The sequence below is a fragment of the Sus scrofa genome, chromosome 8, assembly GCF_000003025.6.
Source record: "Sus scrofa isolate TJ Tabasco breed Duroc chromosome 8, Sscrofa11.1, whole genome shotgun sequence".
Lineage (NCBI taxonomy): Eukaryota > Metazoa > Chordata > Mammalia > Artiodactyla > Suidae > Sus > Sus scrofa.
This window is the reverse complement of record NC_010450.4, coordinates 875,810-894,968: the sequence shown is the minus strand read 5'-3', so window position 1 is coordinate 894,968 and position 19,159 is coordinate 875,810. Positions and strand designations below refer to the sequence as shown.

Sequence of the window (19,159 nt, the reverse complement as noted above, 5' to 3'; positions counted from 1 at the left end):
TCTGAACCAGTTGTCTGTTTATTTTCTTCGGAAGGCACGTCTGCCAGTTTGGGCCAACACCTTTGGCCCCCACGAGGCTGGGGGCCATGAGAACAGAGCCCTACCCCAGCCCGCGACAGAAAACATCCGTCCAAACGCAAGGCTGTTACCGGTACAAAGAGTAATGAAACGGAAATTGCAGCTTTCTCTTCCAAGCTCTGAAAGGTAGTGCGGGCTATAAAAGTCCAGAAGCATTGCATAAGAAGTGTTAAATCTACAGCAAATACATCTTGTAAAAACTCAATAAATTATATATATAGATATATATAAACTCGTAATATCTAATAACATCTGAGCCTGTACGCAGGGCTGGCCCCCGCGGAACCTGCCTCCCTGCCTGGATCACATGGCAATTAGAACTTGTATGAAAATACCAGCTTGCTTTGAAGTTCAAAAAAATAAATCTCCTAAAGAAAATCCTATAGACATCTATGTCTCCTGCAAAAGAAGGCCAAAGGAAATCAAACAGCCTCCCTGGCATCACCTCAAACTACTCTCCCCCCTTCAGGGGGCCGGGGGCCGGCTCCGGCCGCGGATGGTGTGCTGGACGCATCCTCAGCCACCCCCCTAAACGAAGCATAAACCTTCTCACTGTTAATAAGTTAAAACTTAAACCTCTGCCACACGGCCAGCTAAGCACTAGGAGCCCGGGGAGCAACAGGGACACGGGCTCTGGGGGGGGGGGGTCCATAAATAGCTTTACAAATATACAGGTCCAGGTACAATCTTTACAACCAAACGCGGTGCCAGAGAAGCCCCTCCATCCTCTGCTGGTTTCTGCATCTGTTTCCATAGTGAGACCCCCAGGGGCCCTCCCCGAGTAGAGCCCCTCCGCCGCCTGCGCCCTCAGGGTCCCGCGCCTCAGTTGTACCAGCGTCCTCCTCCCATATAGGTATTTATATATATACGTATGTGTATATACCATATACACAGCATCTATGCATATAAATGTACACTCATCTCTGAAATAAACCTTTCGGATAGAAGTTGAAGGCTCCTGCCTTCAGGTACCCGTAATTTCAGTCTCTGAGGGGCAGCGGGGAGGTGGGGAGGCCTGGAGGTGGGGGCCGCTCACGCACCCCGGGCGCAGGTGCCACTGGGGTAGGAGGTGTGTCACGGGGGGCCCTTACCGGTAGGCTCAGCTTGGGCACTTGGAGGGGGCTCGGCCCACCCCGACATGCCCTGTGGGGCGGCAGTGGGGGGAAAGGGAGTGGGGGGCCCAGCTCCCTGCCCTGAGGAGCCCCTTGCATTCTACATTCGGTCCCCAGTGCTGCTGGCACAGGTGGCCGGGAGGTCACTGTCCAGCAGGGCAGGCACCCCAGGGACCCCTGCGCACACGCGTGTGCACGCACACCCACAAAGCCGTCTGTCCGCCCACCCGGACCCGTCTGGGTCTGGCCGGTGGGACGCGTGGTCACCCCGTGGCAGCCGCACGGTGGGCTGGGGTCCGCTCTCACATTGATGGGGGCTCGGCCCGCCCGCCGCCTGCGACCCTTCACGTCCGCGAGCCCCCGCCGCTGGGTGGGGCCGGAGGCAGCAGGTCGTGGGCAAACACCGAGTCGTCGCCTGAGGAGCTGGAGCTGGGCGTGTCCTGGCCGCCCGGCGAGTACTGCTCGAAGGGCACCGACAGGTCCAGGTACTCCTGCGGGCGGGGGCGGGGCGGGTCAGTGCCGCCCCCCCCCCCGCCCTCCCCCCCGGGGGCGGGACCAGCACTCACGTCGGTGGACGTCACCGTGAGGACGCGGTCCAGGTCCTCCACCAGCTGCTTGAAGGTGGGCCTCTGGGAGGGCGCGGCGTGCCAGCACTCCCGCATGATCATGTACCTGCGGGCGGCACTCAGGTCCGGCCCCGCCCGGTGCCCGCCCCCGCCCCCCCCAGCAGCGGCCGGGGCCGCGCACTCACAGGTCGTGTGTGCAGTTGGCCGGCTTGTCCATGCGGTGGCCTTCCTTCAGCAGCTTGAAGAGCTCCTCCACGGGGATGCCGGGGTACGGCGAGCCCCCCAGCGTGAAGATCTCCCACAGCAGAACCCCGAAGGACCAGCTGTGGGGGGGACCCGCACGTCAGCCTGCCCTGCGGCCCGCTGCCCCAGAACAGACGCTGCCGAGGGCGGGGGGCTGGCTCTGCCCCCACGGCTTCCCCGCCCCTGCCCTGGAGGGGCCTGGACCGACGCCCCCCTCCCCCCGCAGGGCTGGGGGCACGTACACATCACTCTGGTGGGTGTAGACGCGGTCGAACAAGGCCTCGGGTGCCATCCACTTCACGGGCAGCCGGCCCTGGGGGAGGAAGGGGGGTGTTGGCTCCCAGGCGCCCTCGGGCTCGAGCCCTGCGCCCCGCCCCGCGGGCCGGACTCACGTTGGTGGTCTTTTTGTAGTAGTCGAGGTTGTGCACGTCGCGGGCCAGGCCGAAGTCCGCGATCTTCATCACGTTGTCCTCCGTCACCAGCACGTTGCGGGCTGCCAGGTCCCTGTGGATGCACTGGGGGCGGGGCGGGGGCTGAGGCCTCCGGGCGGCGGCCGCTCTGCCCCCGCCCGCCCCGGCCGGCCCCCCGCTCACCTTCTGTGAGGCCAGGTACTCCATGCCCCGCGCCACCTGGTAGGCACAGGACACCAGGTCCTTGAAGGTGAGCTGCTCCTCGGGCAGCCTGCAGGTGTCGAAGGAGTAGTCGGTGCCCGGGGGCCGCCGCGCCCGCAGGTACTCCCGCAGGTTGCCCTTGGCCGCGTACTCCACCAGCACGTACAGGGGCCCTGCGAGCACAGCCGGCTCAGAGGGGCCCCGGCCCCCCGCCCATGGGCAGGGCCCCCACCGCAACCGCGACCCCAACCCCAACCCCCGCGGCCCTGCGTGCAGGCGCCCGGCCCCCGCGGCCCAGCCTGCAGGCGCCCGGCCCCCGCGGCCCTGCGTGCAGGCGCCCGGCACCCACCGCCCTGCGTGCAGGCGCCCAGCAGGTTGATGATGTTCTTGTGTTTCCCGATCATCTTCATCATCTCCATCTCGGACACCAGGTCCGACAGGTCCTTGTCGGTGGCGTCGTCTGTGCCGGGAGGGACCGTCAGGCGGGGGGGGGGGGGGGCGGCCCGGCCCAGGCTCCCCTTGACGCGCCCCTCCCTCACCTTTCAGCATCTTCACGGCCACCGTGACGGGCTTGGCAGCCCGGTCCTTGTCGATGCCGATGGCCTCTGCCATGACCACCTGGCCGAAGCAGCCCTCCCCAAGAGGCTTGCCCAGGGTCAGGCTGGCGGCAAAACCAGAGAAATGATGAGCACGCCCACCCACCCGAAGTTCTGTCCCCGGAGCTGGAGGTCCAATGCCCCCGCTTCCAGGAAGCCCTCCATGCTTGCCCTGGTGTCCCTTCTCATGACGGTGAGGGACCCTGCCCCCAGCCTCCTGGCCGGAGAGGGCACTCTTCCAGGGGTGGGTACCCCCCCGCCCCCGGTGCCCCAGCCCAGACCCCTCCGGCAGCACCCAACCCCACAGCCGTCAGTGGCCTCGATTCCTACCCCACTCCCATCTGATTCCCATCAGGTCAGGGTGGTGGCCCCACCCCACACGGGACCCCACCCTGTGTGTGCCCCCAGCCCCCCCGCCCTGGGTCAGGGCCCCGGGCCTCGGCACATTACTGACCGGGCCCGGGACAGCTCCCACTTGGGGTCGGCAGGCAGCTCGAGCTCCGAAACGTTGGCCAGGGTGGGCCCCTCCCCCGAGGACAGGCGGGCGATGCGCACCAGCGGCGTGTTGGAGCTCATGGACGAGCTGGACTCCAAGGACACCTGCTTGGGTCCGCAAGGGCAGGTTGGCGCCAGGGCGGGGCCAGGGTGGGGCCTGGGGGCGCGCGTGGGGGGCGCCGGCGCCCGCCTTCGGCAGCAAGCCGGCTCAGATTTTTAAATGTTTTGGGCCCAGCGGAACTCGCTTGGCAGTAACCACGGAGGTTAGGGAGGGGCCGGCCCCCACAGCAGAGGTGCTGGCCCTGGACCCCAGACACCGCAAGACGTCGAGTCCGGGAGGGGCCGTGGGGGCCCCAGGGGGCCGGGTGGGAGGGCAGAGGGCTCGGAACCTGGTATCTACTTTCTGTTACCTGTCGCTTGAGCGGGAAGCGGGAGACCTTGTGTACGGTGGGCGAGCCCAGGCCCTTCTTGGGGGGGCTGCGCAGGCGGCAGAGTGTCACGGTGGCCACCACCAGGATGAAGAGGAGAAAGCCCAGCCCGTAGCTGAGGACCCCCGCGTACACACTGCCAGCCTCACCAGCCTCCACCAGCTCCTCCTCGGCTGCAAAGACACAGGTGTCGGGGGCCTGGCCCGGCCTCTCGGGAGCCCCGGGGCGCCGTGGGCCGGAGCCGCGGGCACAGGGGGGCGGGGAAGGGGGCTCAGCCCCCCTGGTGGGGGTGCCGAGGCCTCAAGGCCCTACTCGTCGAGGGTCCTGCAGCCAGAAACGCCTGGGTCAGGAGGGGAGACCCAGGACAGAAGGAGCCCAGCAGAGCCAGCAGCACCCACACCTGCCACCCGGGAGACGCCAAAGCCACCAGCTGGTTCGGGTCCTCCAAGGAGGCCCCTCTGGTCTTTGTCCCCATACAAGGCGCAGGGCCCAGCTCGGGGGCTCCGTGGTCCCGCCTGTCCCCGTGGCGTTGGCGTGTCCCGAGAGGACAGGAGCCGAGCGACAGCAGCAAGAGCCGGTACCTGGCAGCACCACCAGCCACGCAGAGTGATGGGAGAACCCGATAGAATTGCCCGCCAGACACGTGTACTCCCCCGCGTCCTCAAAGGTGACATTGCGCAAGGACAGAACCTCTAGCTCCTTGTCGGTGGTGTTAGCGCCCGCCGTCTACAAAGAGAGAACAGAGCGCGATAGGAGAGCGCCAGCACCCCCGCGGGCACCGCAGCCAGAGTCCACGCGGCGACGATCCAGCCAGGCTGCAAGGAAAACGCCGCCACCGCCACCACGGCCACGGCCACAGCGGCCGAGGGTCCTCTGCCTCGTGCGTCCACACCGAGCCCGAAGCCAGTCCCTCCACCGGCGAGTCCTCTGTCCCAGGTGAGCACTAGGCGTGCGGCCAGCAAGACAGCATGCGGGGTTAGCGCAGCGGGGAGGGGGCTGGGGAGGGGCAGACGAGCAGGTGGCGGGGACACCAGAGGGACCAGCAGGAGGAGAGTGGGCAGCAGAGCGGGAGAGCGAGAGCGAGACAGTGAGACAGAGACAGCGAGGCAGCGACAGACAGCGAGAGACGGCGACAGAGACAGAGAGTGTGCAGAGAAGCCAAGCACCGGGGAGGCCCCTGGGGAAGGGCCTGCCGGGGGGCACGGGGAGCAGACGGGTCAGCACAGGCCACGGGGCTCAAAGCAGGACGCCGCAGCGGAGGCCAGAGGTGTCGCGCCGCAGAGGCGGCCGCGCCGGGAGCGGAGGGTGAGCCGGGCGGGGAGCGAGCGGCAGGGCGTGCAGGTGGGCGCATGGCCAGGGCGTCGGAGCTGGAGCTCGGCGTGCCAGGCAGGCGTGGGACAGAGTCGTTACCTGCTTGGGGCCCGTGAACACGCAGCCAAAAGGCCTTCTCAGCCACGCCTATGAAATTGGAGGCTCGACAGAGGTACTCGCCCCCGTCGCGCTCGGACACATTGGCCAGGCGGAGGCGCGCGTCGGCCTCCACACTCTCACTCATCCACGACTGCGGGGACAAGAGACCCGGCTCAGGCCGCGGCAGCCCCGCCGCGCACAGGAGGGGCCGCGCAGGCGTGGGGACCAGCCCAGACCCCGAGGTTCTAAGGCAGAAGTGGGAGGACCCCCGCAAGGAACAGATGGGCAGCCAGGCTGTGCCAGCCAGGTGGGCTGCCTGGAGGAGGCGTGGAGGCACCCCACAGCAGCAGCTGTGGTTTCCCCCTGTGCCTTCTCCTCATCCATCTGCACAGCCCAGGGCAAAGCCCTGGCAGGCGGCCCTGAGAGAGACCCTCCCCAGGGGACCCACCGCTGGGACCCCGGCATCGCTGCTGGGCGGGTCTGGACTCCCGCCCCTGCCCCCAGGCCCATCTTGTCTCTAAACAGAAGTTTCTCTCCGGGCCGCAAGTGTCGCAACCACCCCAGCTTGGGAGGCCCTGCCCTCTGGGCCGTGAGAACAGAGCTGGGCCGTCCCGCCCTGAAGGAGGAGGCAGGTGGAGGGCACTCTGCCCTTGTGGACCCTACGCCGCTCTGGCCCAGGGGGCGCCACCTGCCCGCCAGGCTGGGGGGAGTCGTGGTTGCTGCGGGGAGGGCATCTGCGGGCCCCCCCCAGGGCTGAGGCTGACCCGGGAGCAGAGAGGGAACCGGACTCACCGAGGACCCAGCCCCACCGCCCGAGCCGACGCGCGCCCCTCCCCTCCGGAGACCAAGCCCGCGGACCTCCCTGCAGGTCCAACGCCTGTGCCCGCCCCCGCCACGCCTTCCACCTGACAGGCCTCCGGCCCGGGGCCGCCCTCCCTGCCCCAGCCAGGCACACCTGCCCGCGCCCAGCCCGTGGCGGCGCCCACCTTGAGCACGGTGACGTAGGGCGTGCCGTCGGGCCCCACTTTGCTGCCGTTCACCTCCACGTGCTTGAGCCACTGGATGTGGGGCTGGGCGTCGCTGTACACCTTGCAATGGAACTCCACGTCGCTGCCCAGCACGGCCGTCTGGTTGGCGGGCAGCCCCGCCTGCAGGATGGGCCGGTGCGGGGAGCGCTCTGTGGAGCAGACGAGGCTCAGAGACGGCCGACCCCTGCACGCCCGCCCGCCTGCCCAGCTGCGCCCACCAGCCCGGGCCTCACCGAGCACGTCCAGGGTGTACGTCTGCTGGATGCTGCCAAACTTGTTCTCCACGACGCACGTGTAGTTGCCGCGGTCGGAGGGCACCACGCTCTCCATGACCAGGCTCCACTGCTGGTGGCGCAGCTGCAGGAGGACACGTGGGTGAGCGCGTGGCAGGCCGTGCCCCGCCAGCCGGCCCGGGGCCCCAGAGCCCCGCCAGGAGCAGAGCGCGGGGCAGGCCGTGCCCCGCGAGGCCCCGGCCCCCGCCAGGAGGCCCACCTTGATGCCCCCGATGCGATGCTCGCCTCGGAACTCCTTGCCATTCTTCAGCCAGGAGATGGATGGAGTGGGGTTGCCGGCAGCCGGGCAGCGGAAGCGGACGGTGTTGGCAGCTGGCACGGCCAGCAGCTTCTTGTCCATCCGCTCGGGCCGTGTCCAGTAAGGGGCCCCTGCTGTCAGGGGGCGAGAGGCCATGACTGCCTGCCTGAGCCCCACTCCGGCCTCCGCTGCCCCTCCCGCGTGGGGAACGCTGACCTCTGGAGGCCCCCGCCGGGGCTGCCCGAGGCGTCCTGTAGCCTCAGTACTACTGCTGGCACCCCGGAAGCCAGACCACAGGTCCCCTCACCTCGCCGTCCATTTGCCTGGAGCACACCTCCAGCCCAGAGGGTCCCGGTCACCCGAGCATGGCCTGGGAGCCTTGAGGACGCAAAGGTGTCTCCCAGGGAAGCGCCCGCCCACCCACCTAGGGAGGCACACGTGGGGCAGGCCCGCCAAAGGGGAGACCCAGCCGGCGGAGGAACCAGGCCATGCCCGGTTAGGAAGCCAGCTGGGTGGAGGAGCAGGGCCAGGAGTTTACCAGGAGGCAAGGCCCTACCACCTGCAGAAGCCAAAGCCCTGAAACTAGCCAGGAGCCTGCTGGAACCCACGTACCCTGCACCACCCTCTGCAGCTCTCCAGGTGGGGACCCGTGCCATGAGGTCCAGGAGGCCCGCCCCCACCCCCACAGCCCAAATGGCTTTTCTCCTGGTGCTGGGGTGGGGGCTGCATTCCCTGGGGTGGGGGAAGACTGGGTGCGGGGCGTCTCTGGAGGGAGGCACCCCCCCATCCCTGCAACCATCACGGCCATCACAGAGAGAGAGCTGCGGCCTAAGTGGGGAGCAGTGTGGACACACTGCGAAGAGGTGCCTCCAGAATCCTGGGGGCTGCGTCAGAGGCCCCTGGGGTGGCCCAGAGAGCCCAGCAGGCTGTGGCCTGCCAGTGACTCTCAGTGTTCCCAACACTGGCCTGAGACGGCCAGGTGAGCGGGCAAAGGGGATCTGAGGGAGGAGGGCAGCAGGGGCATCTGGACCAGGGGTTCAGCTCTGAGCTTCCTGGCAGCCAAAGGGAAAAAAAGAGACATCTATCGGCACCCAGGCAGGAGCCACTCCAGCTGTCCTGGGGCCCATCCCTCACTCCTGGCACCTAGGCCCTCCCTCTCCGGGGATCCAGCTGCTTCTCTCACTTCCTTGCCTGGTGGACCCCAGAACAGCCCTCACCCCTGCTCCCACATCTCACAGCATCTAAAACTCAGCTCTTCCAAAACCCGACGCCCCCACCTCCCCAAACGGGCCCCTCATGGCCGGGCCGAGCCTGCCCGCTGCTTGCTGTTCCAGGCCCAAGTACCTGGGTGCTGTCACCCACAGCCTGTCATGAGGAACCACTGCCGGCAGCCCCTTCACAGTAAACACGCCCAAACCTAACGTCCTGACACCCGTCGCGGCCGCCCTCTTTCCTTCCCGGACCGGCTCAGTCACCGTCCGCGGCCCCACGCCCGCAGCCCTGGCAGGCTCACGTGTGGATGGACCACCCTACCCACAGCCCCGGGAGCCCTGTGCCCCGCTCACCTGCAGCAGGGGCCCTTCCCACCCGTCTGGGCCTGCCACCCAGAGCTGGGCACCCCACACTAAGAGGCCCCCAGGTCTTATCTCTTGCCTGGCTGATGAGCAGGGCCCTCACCTGGGGAGGGGAGCGCTTGGCCCAGGCGGGAGGGTAGGCCCCCACCCTGCCAGGCTGGCCCCCCGGCCCCTGCGCTCACCTGCGTCGTCGGCCTCGTCCTCGCCATCTTCGTCGTCCCCCGAGGCGGGAGCATCTGCAGGGCAGGCAGGGAGCATGGCCCTGTGACGGGCAGACCCTTGCCCAGAGGTGCCCCGGGGGGCCCTCCTCTCCACCCTGACCAGCCGGCCCCTAGGGCGGTGTGTGCTCAGGAGCCCCGGGGGCCCGGCAGGCACTTACCCGTCACGCGCACGCTGAAGTGACACAGGACCCGCTGGGTGAGCCGCTGCCGGCAGCTGTAGGCCCCCGTGTCCTCGTGCGAGGCGTTCAGCACCTGCAGCCGCCGAGGCCCCACCAGGATGCGGTCTGAGGGCACCAGCCCCGCACCGTCTTTCACCCAGACGGTGGGCCCCGTGGGAGCCCCCGTGGGCAGGTGGCAGCTCAGCTCCACAGCATCCCCGGCGCCGAAGACCAGCTCCTGCTGGCCAGGCTCAGGGCCCGGGGCCTCTGTGGGCAGGACAGGTGACTGTGAGGGAGGTGCCCCCCAACCAGGAACACCGGGTGCTCTGTACCCCCCCCCAGGAGGTGGTGTGGCACCCCCATGGGGGGGGGGCGGAGGGCCTGAGGGCTGAGCAGCGACAGAGGTGGCTGAGAGAGGGACGAGCCTCTGGTCCTGCCCGGTGGGCACCGCCCATGGTGCCAACAGGTCTCTGTTCCCAGTTGTGACACTTACGACGATGACATGCAAATAAATGGGTGGGGCTGCCCCCCAATACACACAGTTTCCAGACACTGAAAACTCAAATCTCAAAATTCTTCCTTTGATTTTTTTTCAACCAGTTCGCACGGCAAGCTGCATTCTGACCTCACCAGCAACACCGAAGCAGAAGCTGGCACCCTGTGTTTGGCCAACTCAGGCCAAAACAGAGGTTCAGAGGGTGGGGCAACACGGGGAGGGACAAGGCAATCCACCCCAGGAGGGGCCCCTCCTGGTGCCCCCCCTCCTCCGGGCTCACGGGAAATCGGAGAACAGACACCACCCAGCACCGGAAGGACGCGCCGCAGCCAGACGGCGCTCGCCGCAGGCTGCTTACCAAGCGGCCGCAGGCGAGCCGGCCGGGGGCTCTCGGGGGCGCGGAGCAGCCTGTACCCAGCTTGGGAGAGAGAGCCTGGTGTGGAAACTATGCCTCAGCTGTCAGAGAAAACACTTGCAGAGAAAGAGCTCAGAGTGCAGACGTGGTACCAGGTCCGGCCAGTGGGGTCTCAGGACAGTGGGGTCTCAGGACAGTGGGGTCTCAGGACAGTGGGTCTCAGGACAGTGGGGTCTCAGGCCAGTGGGGTCTCAGGACAGTGGGTCTCAGGACAGTGGGGTCTCAGGACAGTGGGTCTCAGGACAGTGGGTCTCAGGACAGTGGGGTCTCAGGACAGTGGGGTCTCAGGACAGTGGGTCTCAGGACAGTGGGGTCTCAGGACAGTGGGTCTCAGGCCAGTGGGGTCTCAGGACAGTGGGGTCTCAGGACAGTGGGTCTCAGGACAGTGGGGTCTCAGGACAGTGGGTCTCAGGACAGTGGGGTCTCAGGACAGTGGGTCTCAGGACAGTGGGTCTCAGGACAGTGGGGTCTCAGGACAGTGGGTCTCAGGCCAGTGGGTCTCAGGCCAGTGGGGTCTCAGGCCAGTGGGTCTCAGGCCAGTGGGTCTCAGGCCAGTGGGTCTCAGGCCAGTGGGGTCTCAGGACAGTGGGTGAGGGCCTGGGATCCCATGTGGGATGAGGACGCATGCAGGCTGGGAGGGAGAGGTCCAGACTCAGCCGGAGCAGGTCAGAGCGGGCACTCCCGGAGCCAGGCTGAGGAGCCCGGCACCCACATCTCCCTGCAGGTGCCAAGAAGCTGGGGTGGGGGTCCCTACCAGAGGCGGATGTCCACTCTGGCCCCTGGCCCCTCCCCCTGCCCAGGGGCCATCCAAGGAGGCCGGAGCCCCAGGGGCGCACCCTTGGTGGGCTGACCATCACCCCGGGCCCTCCTGCCAGGGCCCAGACAATGATTGGTGCAGGCGGGCAGCCTGGGCTGCGGGCCCGGGCCCGGGGTGGGTGGTCCCAGCGTGCAGACCAAGCTGGGCTGGTTGCCCCATTACTTGTCATTCCACCGATGCACGGCCTAGATTCGAGGGCCCAGCTGCCCATTCTGGCCACACCAGGCCCTCGGACAGAAGCGCTTCTGCCCGCCCACCTTGGAGGCCCACAAGCTTAGTGCACACCAGAACCACCCCGACGTGTCACGGAGTCTGGATCCCCAGGAGCCCCGGTCAGGGGGCTGTGTTCTGTGGGGACCACCCAGTGCCAGCAGCCGGCTGGGGCCCCCCAGAAGGCGGATAACAGGCTGCCTATGGCAGCCTCAGCCCCAGGCCCCAGCCCAAGGGCAACAGGGCTCGGTTCCGGTTTGGTCTGGGTGGTGGCGGCAGGTCAAGCTGTCCACACAAGTATTCTCTTCAACCTGGTCCAGCGGGGGAACTGAAGGACCCAGAGCAGCCCCCCGGCCGGTCCTGCCCAGCAACCATCCGCTGGTGCCGGTGGGGGGGAGGCAGGGCCCCATCCTCTGCCGAGGGCGACCACTGACCTGCCCACCACCCTGACCCCTAAGCTGGCCTTAGAGGCCGGGGCCCTCCAGACCAGGGCAGAGACGGGCGGTAGCATCCCACTTCCTGCAGGTCCAGTCTGGCAGTGGCCAAGGGGATGGTGTCGGCCAGGGGGACACGGGTGAGGGACAGAGCCCTAGACGAGCACAGGGGGGCGCCACCGAGGGAGCCATAGGGGCACCTGCCTCGGCCCACTCGGCACCCTGGCAATGGCCTTGGGATGGAGGTTTTCTTCACCAGTCGGGGGGTCTGCCCACACCCACCGGCACTAGGGCCTGTGTGCCATGGGGGCGCCCATGTGCCATGTGGGGTGGGCACCGGCAGGATGTCAGTCCCTCCAGCGCCTCCCCAGGCCTGAGCTCGATGGGGGGTGGCACCACGGGGTACTGTGTCCTGGAGGAGCCAGGCTGGGCCTTCAGGCACAGAATCCTCCAGACTCTGCTACTCACTGGCTCCGTGACTGGGTTCCCTCCCTCTGGGGGTCAGGGAGGCCACCAGAAGCAGGTAGCGCCCAGGAGCAGAGGGAGTGGGAAGGAGACCCGCCCGCCCTGGGTCTGCGCCCAGCATTGACGCCCACCAGGCCACCGGCACAGCCAGGCTGCTCTGGGGACCTGACCCCTGCTGGGGAAATGTGCTCCCGCTTTGGGGTCACTACACTGAGGCCCCTCCACACACAGGGGGCCCAGAGGTCGGCAGCACTCCGCGTCAGAGGGGTCTTGGGGAGACCCCAGAAAATAAGCACCCAATTCAGACCCGATTCAAAGGAGCCCACGGAGCTGGCGGAGGAGCAAAGCCTTCAGGTTCCGGTTGTGCATCAAGCTCTCCGCTGCCAGGCACACACTTAAAAGCGCCTGAGAGGGGCCCCCAAAGGGACCCTGAGGTCAAGGCCTTCCTGCCACCCCACCCGGAAACCACCTGAGAAGTTTCAACAACCTAAAAAGTTTCGTAACAAAGTTAGAAAAAGAAAGGGCGGGCCCCGGAGGCCTGGCAGGCTGGTGCGGGCCCCGGAGGCCTGGCAGGCTGGTGCGGGCTCACGGGATTACCCGGGCTAATCCTCCAACAGCCTCCATCGGGCCCCGGACAGGTGAGGAGACTGAGGCCACAGGAGGGAGCACCCGGAGCCCAGGCGGGCAGCTAGCGGCCCGGAGCCCCAGACGGCCTGGGTCTGAGCGCCCCCAGCCTCCAGAGGCTCCCCTCCCTGATCATTCATTGTAAAAGGCCCAGGCCTGGCCGCCCCGCCCCTGAACCCGGTCTCCTCTGCAGGGAGACCGCCCCCCAGCTCTTCTTCAGGTTCAACTGTAAAATGGGGCACGCCAGGCCCCAGTGAGGACCCCGAGTGGGAGACGAGGCCCTGGGGGGAGGGCAGGGATGCTCCTCGGCTCCGTGCAGGGGCTCAGAAACCAAAAGTCCAGCCTCGGGCTCAACCCAGGTTAATGAACCACCCGGAGGCCCATGGGGCTCAAAGTCCAACCCCGACAAGGAGCCAGTGGGGGAGGCGGCAGCCAGTGGCTTCCAGGGGGAGGGCCCTACCCCCGGGAGATGCCCCCAGGCTAGCTGGGTCCCCCACTAACCTGGCTGCGGGGTCGGGGCCCTGCCCAGACCCTCTCCCCCACGCGGAGACGGCGGCTGCGCTGTGCGAATCTGGTCTGAGGTGGCCCAGGCACCCCAGCAGCAGACACCTTCCCCGCTGTCCTTGGCCTCTGCCAGCTCCAGCTCCATAATTTATGTTTCCCGGGCAAGTGCCAGGCTGGGACCTTTGTAAATTTCACGAGGCCTTTGTATTTTTACTGCCAGGCCTGTGGCCCAGCTCCTTCAGGAACCGGATTAAGTTTATTGACCTATCAACGCACTACCTGTTTCACCAGCTTTACTGCGGGGCGGGGGGACAAGGCCCGGCGCCCCTACCCCAGCCCCCGGTTCCCCCGACCGCTCTCCCCCAGGCCCGCATCGGGTGGGGCCGCTGCCAGTTCCCGCAGGCGGGGCAAGGAGGCCGCCAGGGTCCCCCGCCCCCCACCCCCGCCCTGCGCGCCGCAGGGGGTCCCGGAGGCCTGGGGCCCCGCCCCGCCCCTCCCCCCGGGGCTCGTGGCCGTTCCCCGGGCCGTAGGGAGTAATATCTTTATCTGAATGCGAATGCTAATTCGGGGCTCCCCCCGCGGCCGCCTATTCGGCGCCCCTGGAAGTGGGGGCCGCCCTAGCAGGCGCTAAAAGCGCGCGCTGACCTCCCGACGGCCTCTGTCACGCCGCTGAATGACACGCACATTCAAGCGCCGGGCCCACTTTCATTCATAAAAAAATGACATTGTTCCGCAGGCCGCGGCCGCCGCGGGAGGAAGGGGCGCTGGGGCGCGGGAGGGGCGGGCCGCCATCTGCCTCGGTCCGGCCCGCGGCCGCCGCCTCCCTGGCACTGCGCGCTCCCAGCCGCTCGGCTCACACCTCCCGCGAGGCCGGCCGCCATCAATGCGCCGTCTGTGGCCGCGCCGAGGTACAAAGGAGCGGCTGTTCGGGGCTCGCCCGGGTGGGGCGTGAGCTCACCGGGCGAAGGCCTCCCTCCGCGCGGCCGCCCGGCTGGCGACAGGGGCGCGCGCGGGTCCTCGCCAGCGCCCCGGAGCTGGCTGTCCCCAGGGGGCGAGCTCCCGACGGCCGCCCACCAGGCCTTCCCTCTCCGCCCCGGCGCCCGAGGCCGGCAGCGCGTGTGCGGGGCGTGGGCACCGGAGCGCTCGGCCGGGCTCGGCGGGGGGCCGCGCGCGCTGCACCTCAAGGGCCCGGCGCGTGTGTGGGGCAGGCCTGGTGCCAAGACGCGCTCCTGCCCTCCCCTGCCCATGCCCCCACGGGTCCCGTTCGCAGACCCTCGACGTCCCACCGGACCTTGACCGCCAGCCAGCGGAGGTCCGCGGCTTCACATCGCCCTGAAGTCCGCCCTCTCACCTCCCGGCACCCGCCTGGCATTAGGCGGGCCCCCCCGTGGGGCAGTCATCTTCACTCTCAGGGCTTGTGATCTGGGCGGGGGGAACGGAGGCACTACCAGGTGTCACCTGGTCTTACAGGCCACTGAGGAGCAGGGACCCGGCAGCGCTGACGCACTCAAACCCTCCCTCCAAAGTCCAGCCTCTCTCTTTGCCCGAAGCTGGCCATGGCCTGGGGCCCAAAGGGGGACTAGGGGAGCGGCACCAACAGTTGGAACTTTCCGTCAGTCAGTGCAGAACCCGCCGAACAATGGGAATCGTGAAAACACAGCCCCCCACCCCCACTCCCGAGCCCTCTGGACAGCGCCGGGGGCAGACTGCGCCCCACTGGGAAAGCACCGGGGGCGGGGGCTGCGGACGCCGCCGCGGTGCCCAGCTCGCCGCCGCAGCCTCGCACTTGGGTGGCAGCCCTGCGGCTCCAGGCGCCCCACAAACTGCCGCGCCAGCTCTGGCCCCGATCCCCGGGGAGGGAGGGCGGCAGAAACCCAGACGCCGGCCCCGAGATGCCAACCCAGAGCGCGCCCCGGGACCCACTCAGAGCTCTGGCGCTCCACACCCACCAGGCGCCGGCTCCCGGCCCCGACGCCTCTGCCTGCCGAGGCCCGGGACCGCTCCCCTGTACCCGTCGAGGCCGTCCGTACCTGCCGCTCTCCGCACGACGCGTTGCTCCATGCCCGGGGGCCCGGAGGCGGCGCGGGTCACGACTGCCACCGCCACGCAGAACGCGAAGGCGCAAGCCGGGGCGCCCATCGCGGGGGCGGGTGTTACGGCGTCCTCAGGCGGCGCGCGCCAGCATGCTGCCCCCCATGGCCCGGCTCTGGCACCGGCGGGAGGAGGGCGCCGCTCGGGAGCCTGCCGGAGGAGGCGGGCAACTCGTTACTCGGGCGGGCCGGGGCGCGCAGAGCCGGAGGCGGCGGCGGCCGGGCTCCTGCGCCCCGGCCCCTCGGATCCCCGGCCGCCCCGCCCGCCGCCGCCGCCGCCCAGGGCTCCCGGGCCGCCTGGCGCCGGCCGCCGCCTCCCCGCCGCGGTCCCTCCCTCCCCCTTCCCTCCCTGGCTGCTGCAGAGCCCTCCCAGGGCGGCGGCGGCGGCAAACTTTCCAGAGCGGGAAGCCGGCGCCCGGGCCTGGCCCCGCCGCAGAAGACTGCTCGGGATCCGAGCCCGCCGCGCGCCCTGGACTTGCCCCGCGCCCGCCTCGACCCCTCGCGCCCGCCCGGTCCCCGAGCACCGACCTGGCGGCCGCGAGCGCCCGACTCGCTGAGCGCGGCTCTCGCCCGCGCTCAGGGCCCGCTGGCCCAGCGCCTGCGCCGCGTCCCTCCGGCCGTCGGCTCGGCGGTGCGTCCGTGCGCCGGGCGGAGCAGGACCGCGCGGCGCCAGCTGCCCGCGCCGCCGCCGCCGCCGCCGCCACCACGCACTGAGCCCGGGCTGCCGGGCGCGCGGCAGCCAGTGGGGGCCGGCCCGCGCCCGCCCCGCCCCGCCCCGCCCCGGCCACGCCTGCCCCGGCTCGCCGGGCGCGGGGACACGCCCCTCCCCAGGGGCGGTCCGAGGGCGGGGCCGCGGCGCGCCTCGCCCCCGCCCGCGGAGAGGATTAGAGGGGGCGAGGCGAGGCGAGGCGGGGCGGGGGCGCCTCGCGGTCTCGGAGGGCGTGGGAGCCCGGCTGCTAGGCGAGGCCCCCCAGCGCACCGCTGGGCCTCGCTCAGAGAACGGCCCCGCGCCGGGCGGGCGCACAGAGAGGCTAAGCGCAGGCCTCTCTTTGCACAGCAGGCAGCCCAGGTCACCGCCGACTGGCCAACCAGGGTCTTAGGCCTGAGAGGGCCGCGGAGTGGGGGTGTGGAGAGGACTGGTCTGCGGCTGAAACAGGTCAGAGAGGCTTCGCAGAGAAGGAGCTGCGCAGGCTGAGCCCCGAAGTGTGAGCAGCACAAAATGCCAGGGGCCGAGGGACAGCTCTGTCTGCTGGCCCCAGGTTGAAATGCTCGTGGACGGCGCTCCCAGAACTGAGGGGCCGCTGCACTTATTATGCGCCTGTGGCACAGGTGGCGCTCAGCTGCCTGAGTTCCCTGCCAGAGGAGCACGGACCCCCACTGCCCCAGGAGGAAATAAGTTTGGAGATTCAGTACTTGCCAGACATCAGATTGGAGAGCAGCTGGGGGGGGGGACTGGGGGGGAACCCCAGCTCTAGGGCTCTGAAGAAGGGGGTTGGTGGTGGTAGAGCCGCAGCTGGCTGGAGATGTGCCCGTCCTAGGACACTGCAGGTGGCAGGGCCCAACATCAAGGTGGCTTCCGTATCCACCTTCACAAGGTAAGAGGGCTCTCCCCTGACCTTCAGACAAGCCCCGGGGCTGGGAGCCTGCAGGAGCCCGGCGGGCCACCTGGCTTATGGCTTTGGGGACTTCGGTTGGCTCACTGGGCAAATGGACGGTGAAAGCGCCTGTGTGATCCGCTGCCCCTGTCATCCACGGAGCCGAGCCTGGCCTGGACACAGGACAGCCGCTGAGGCTCGGCCTCAGGACCCTGGAGGGCCCACCCCTCTGTGCCCACCTGACAGATCAGCACCTGCTGCCCTCGCTGCCTGCTCTGATCAAGCCCATGTCCTCCAGACTGGCCGGGGGGGCCCTCTGAACCCTAAGAGGGCTGTGTCCACACCCTGGGCCCCCCCCAGTGCACCACCTGGGCCCTCTCCGGATGCCGTCCAGGGCCCCGTGGCTCACCCTCACTCCGCTCTAATCTAGTAGCCAGGTACTTAATGGACCAGGACGGGCGTGGCCACGGGCCCCCTTGGCCCCCTCTTGGGGGGACTGGGTTTGCCCTCCAGATTCCCCAGTGAAAGGCGAGGACACAGGCCTCTCTTCTGGGGGCCTCCATTCTGCCTCCCGCGGTGGCTGGTGTCTTTGGTGCTGCCCACAGTTTGAAGTGTCCCCTTTACTACGGCCTGTCTCCAGTGGCACTTAGGTCAACGTTCAGCAGCATTTCCATGGCTCTTGACAGCTGATTCTGCCAAATTGCTTCCAGAGGGTCTGAGTAGCGCCTGTGGCCAGCGCGGGACCGGTCTGAGTCGTGGCCCCACCCTCGCCACCAGGGGAGGGCATGGCCTCAAGGCATTTGTATTATTCTTGACAAACTAATTTTATTGGTCGCAATTATTGCCTCCAAGTCAGCACATTCAGCTGGAGCAAGCTGTTCCATGGTCTCTTCCCCGGACGCCAGGCGAGCCCGTTGTCCACACTGCCGCCTGCGTCCTGTTTCCCAGAGTGGGCGATGCTGCCTTCAAAGTAGCCACCGTTTCATCCGAGCTCTCCCGACAGAGTAGTTCCCCCAAGGCGCTCTTCAGAACCACCGGCTCCGTCCTCCTGACGCCCGGTGAGGTAGGCACTCCTCCAGCCCGTCGGACAGGTGACCCGGGTGCAGGGGGACAGAGGGCCCGCTGAGGGTCAGCATGGTGGTGCCAGAGCCCGGGGTCAGCCCGCCCTGACGGCAGGGCCTGCCACCTCCCTGCCTGTCCCACCCCCAAACACCCAGTCCACCGCCCAAGGACCACAGCGCCGAGCCCCAGTGGCTGAGGGCGAGGCAAGAGTGGGGGCCTGACAGGCAGCCCGGCCCAGCCCAGCCTGGTGGGTGACTCAGAGCTGGCGGCCCGGCCTGCTGGGGCTTGTGCTGGGGAGCGGGCTGCAGGGTGCCCGGTGCGGGGATCGCAGGCGGCTGTCAGCAGCCGGCCTGCGCCTCCCCCTCCTCCCCTGCCAGGCCTGGGCAGGTGCTGGGATCAGGCAGTGAGGTGCGCTCAGCAAGGGGGACGCTCCTGGGGACGTGAATCCACACCCACCCACCATCCACAGCACTCCTGGCAGCCACGGCGGCCGCGGTCCCTGATAGGTGCCCCGCTAGGCCGGAACCAGACCTGGAACCAGATCCTGCTGCCCCGCCCCGCCGAGGGACTCAGGGTGGCACGCCTGGCCCCGAGGGGCTGCTGCGGGGGCCTCTCTCTGCGCCGCCACAGGCTGAGTGCGGGGATGGGGGAGACTGAGCCCCCAGAGGGCTTCAAGTCCCCGGTGCCCCATCCACTCTCGGGAAGCCCCTGGGCCCCTGAGGCGGGCACTGCTTCATCTCCTTGGAGCCCCCATCTCCCAGCACCGTCTCCACCTGGAAACCACTGCCCGCTCTCAGGGCCCAGGGCGGGCCCTCAAGGGAGGAGGAGGAGGGTCCCTGACGTCCCCACTGGGTGGACCCAGAGGAGAACGGGCAGGTTGGTGGATCACGGGTAATTTCTGCCTTTTAATTCACTCTCCAAAAATCTGAAGAGGATTTTTTTTTTAAGTGCAATAAATTTGCTCATTATAACAGAAACAGAATGTTTGTTTTTTTAATGGTGACACCCGCGGCATATGGAGGTTCCCAGGCTGGGGGTCGAATCAGAGCTACAGCTGCCGGCCTACACCACAGCCACGGCAACGCGGGATCCTTAACGCACCGAGCAAGGCCAGGGATCGAACCCACATTCTCATGGACCCTAGTCGGATTTGTTTCCGATGAGCCACAACGGGAACTCCCAGAAACAGAATTTCAAAGAACATAGAAACGGACAAATATTCTAGGAGTTCCTGTCGTGGCTCAGTGGTAAGGAACCCGACTAGTACCCACGAAGACGTGGGTTCCATCCCTGGCCTCACTTAGTGGCGTAAGGATTCCATGTTGCCGTGGGCTATGGTGTAGGTCACAGATGCGACTGGTTCTGGCATTGCTGTGGCTGTGGTGTACGGTGGCAG

At 68.0% G+C, this 19,159-nt stretch overlaps 1 protein-coding gene across 11 annotated transcripts; it reads right to left on the bottom strand.

The window, feature by feature from the left end:
• FGFR3 (fibroblast growth factor receptor 3) lies at positions 1-15,818 on the bottom strand. Of its 11 annotated transcripts, none has more exons than XM_021100906.1 (18): positions 15,635-15,809; positions 15,047-15,257; positions 9,052-9,318; positions 8,855-8,908; positions 7,060-7,232; positions 6,801-6,924; positions 6,526-6,716; positions 4,711-4,855; positions 4,112-4,302; positions 3,661-3,806; positions 3,150-3,271; positions 2,960-3,070; positions 2,593-2,783; positions 2,392-2,514; positions 2,242-2,312; positions 1,942-2,079; positions 1,757-1,862; positions 1-1,681 (listed from the first exon to the last, which is right to left on the bottom strand). In XM_021100906.1, exons 2-18 carry the CDS (start codon positions 15,153-15,155, stop codon positions 1,535-1,537), a joined length of 2,409 nt encoding a protein of 802 aa, XP_020956565.1. In that variant the 5' UTR covers positions 15,156-15,257; positions 15,635-15,809; the 3' UTR covers positions 1-1,534. The 11 variants fall into 11 exon arrangements, with proteins under 11 accessions (XP_020956565.1, XP_020956558.1, XP_020956567.1 ...); XM_021100899.1 differs by lacking the exon at positions 4,711-4,855 and adding an exon at positions 5,540-5,690 and having other exon boundaries at positions 3,661-3,809; positions 15,635-15,808; XM_021100898.1 differs by lacking the exon at positions 4,711-4,855 and adding an exon at positions 5,540-5,690 and having other exon boundaries at positions 3-1,681; positions 4,106-4,302; positions 15,635-15,810.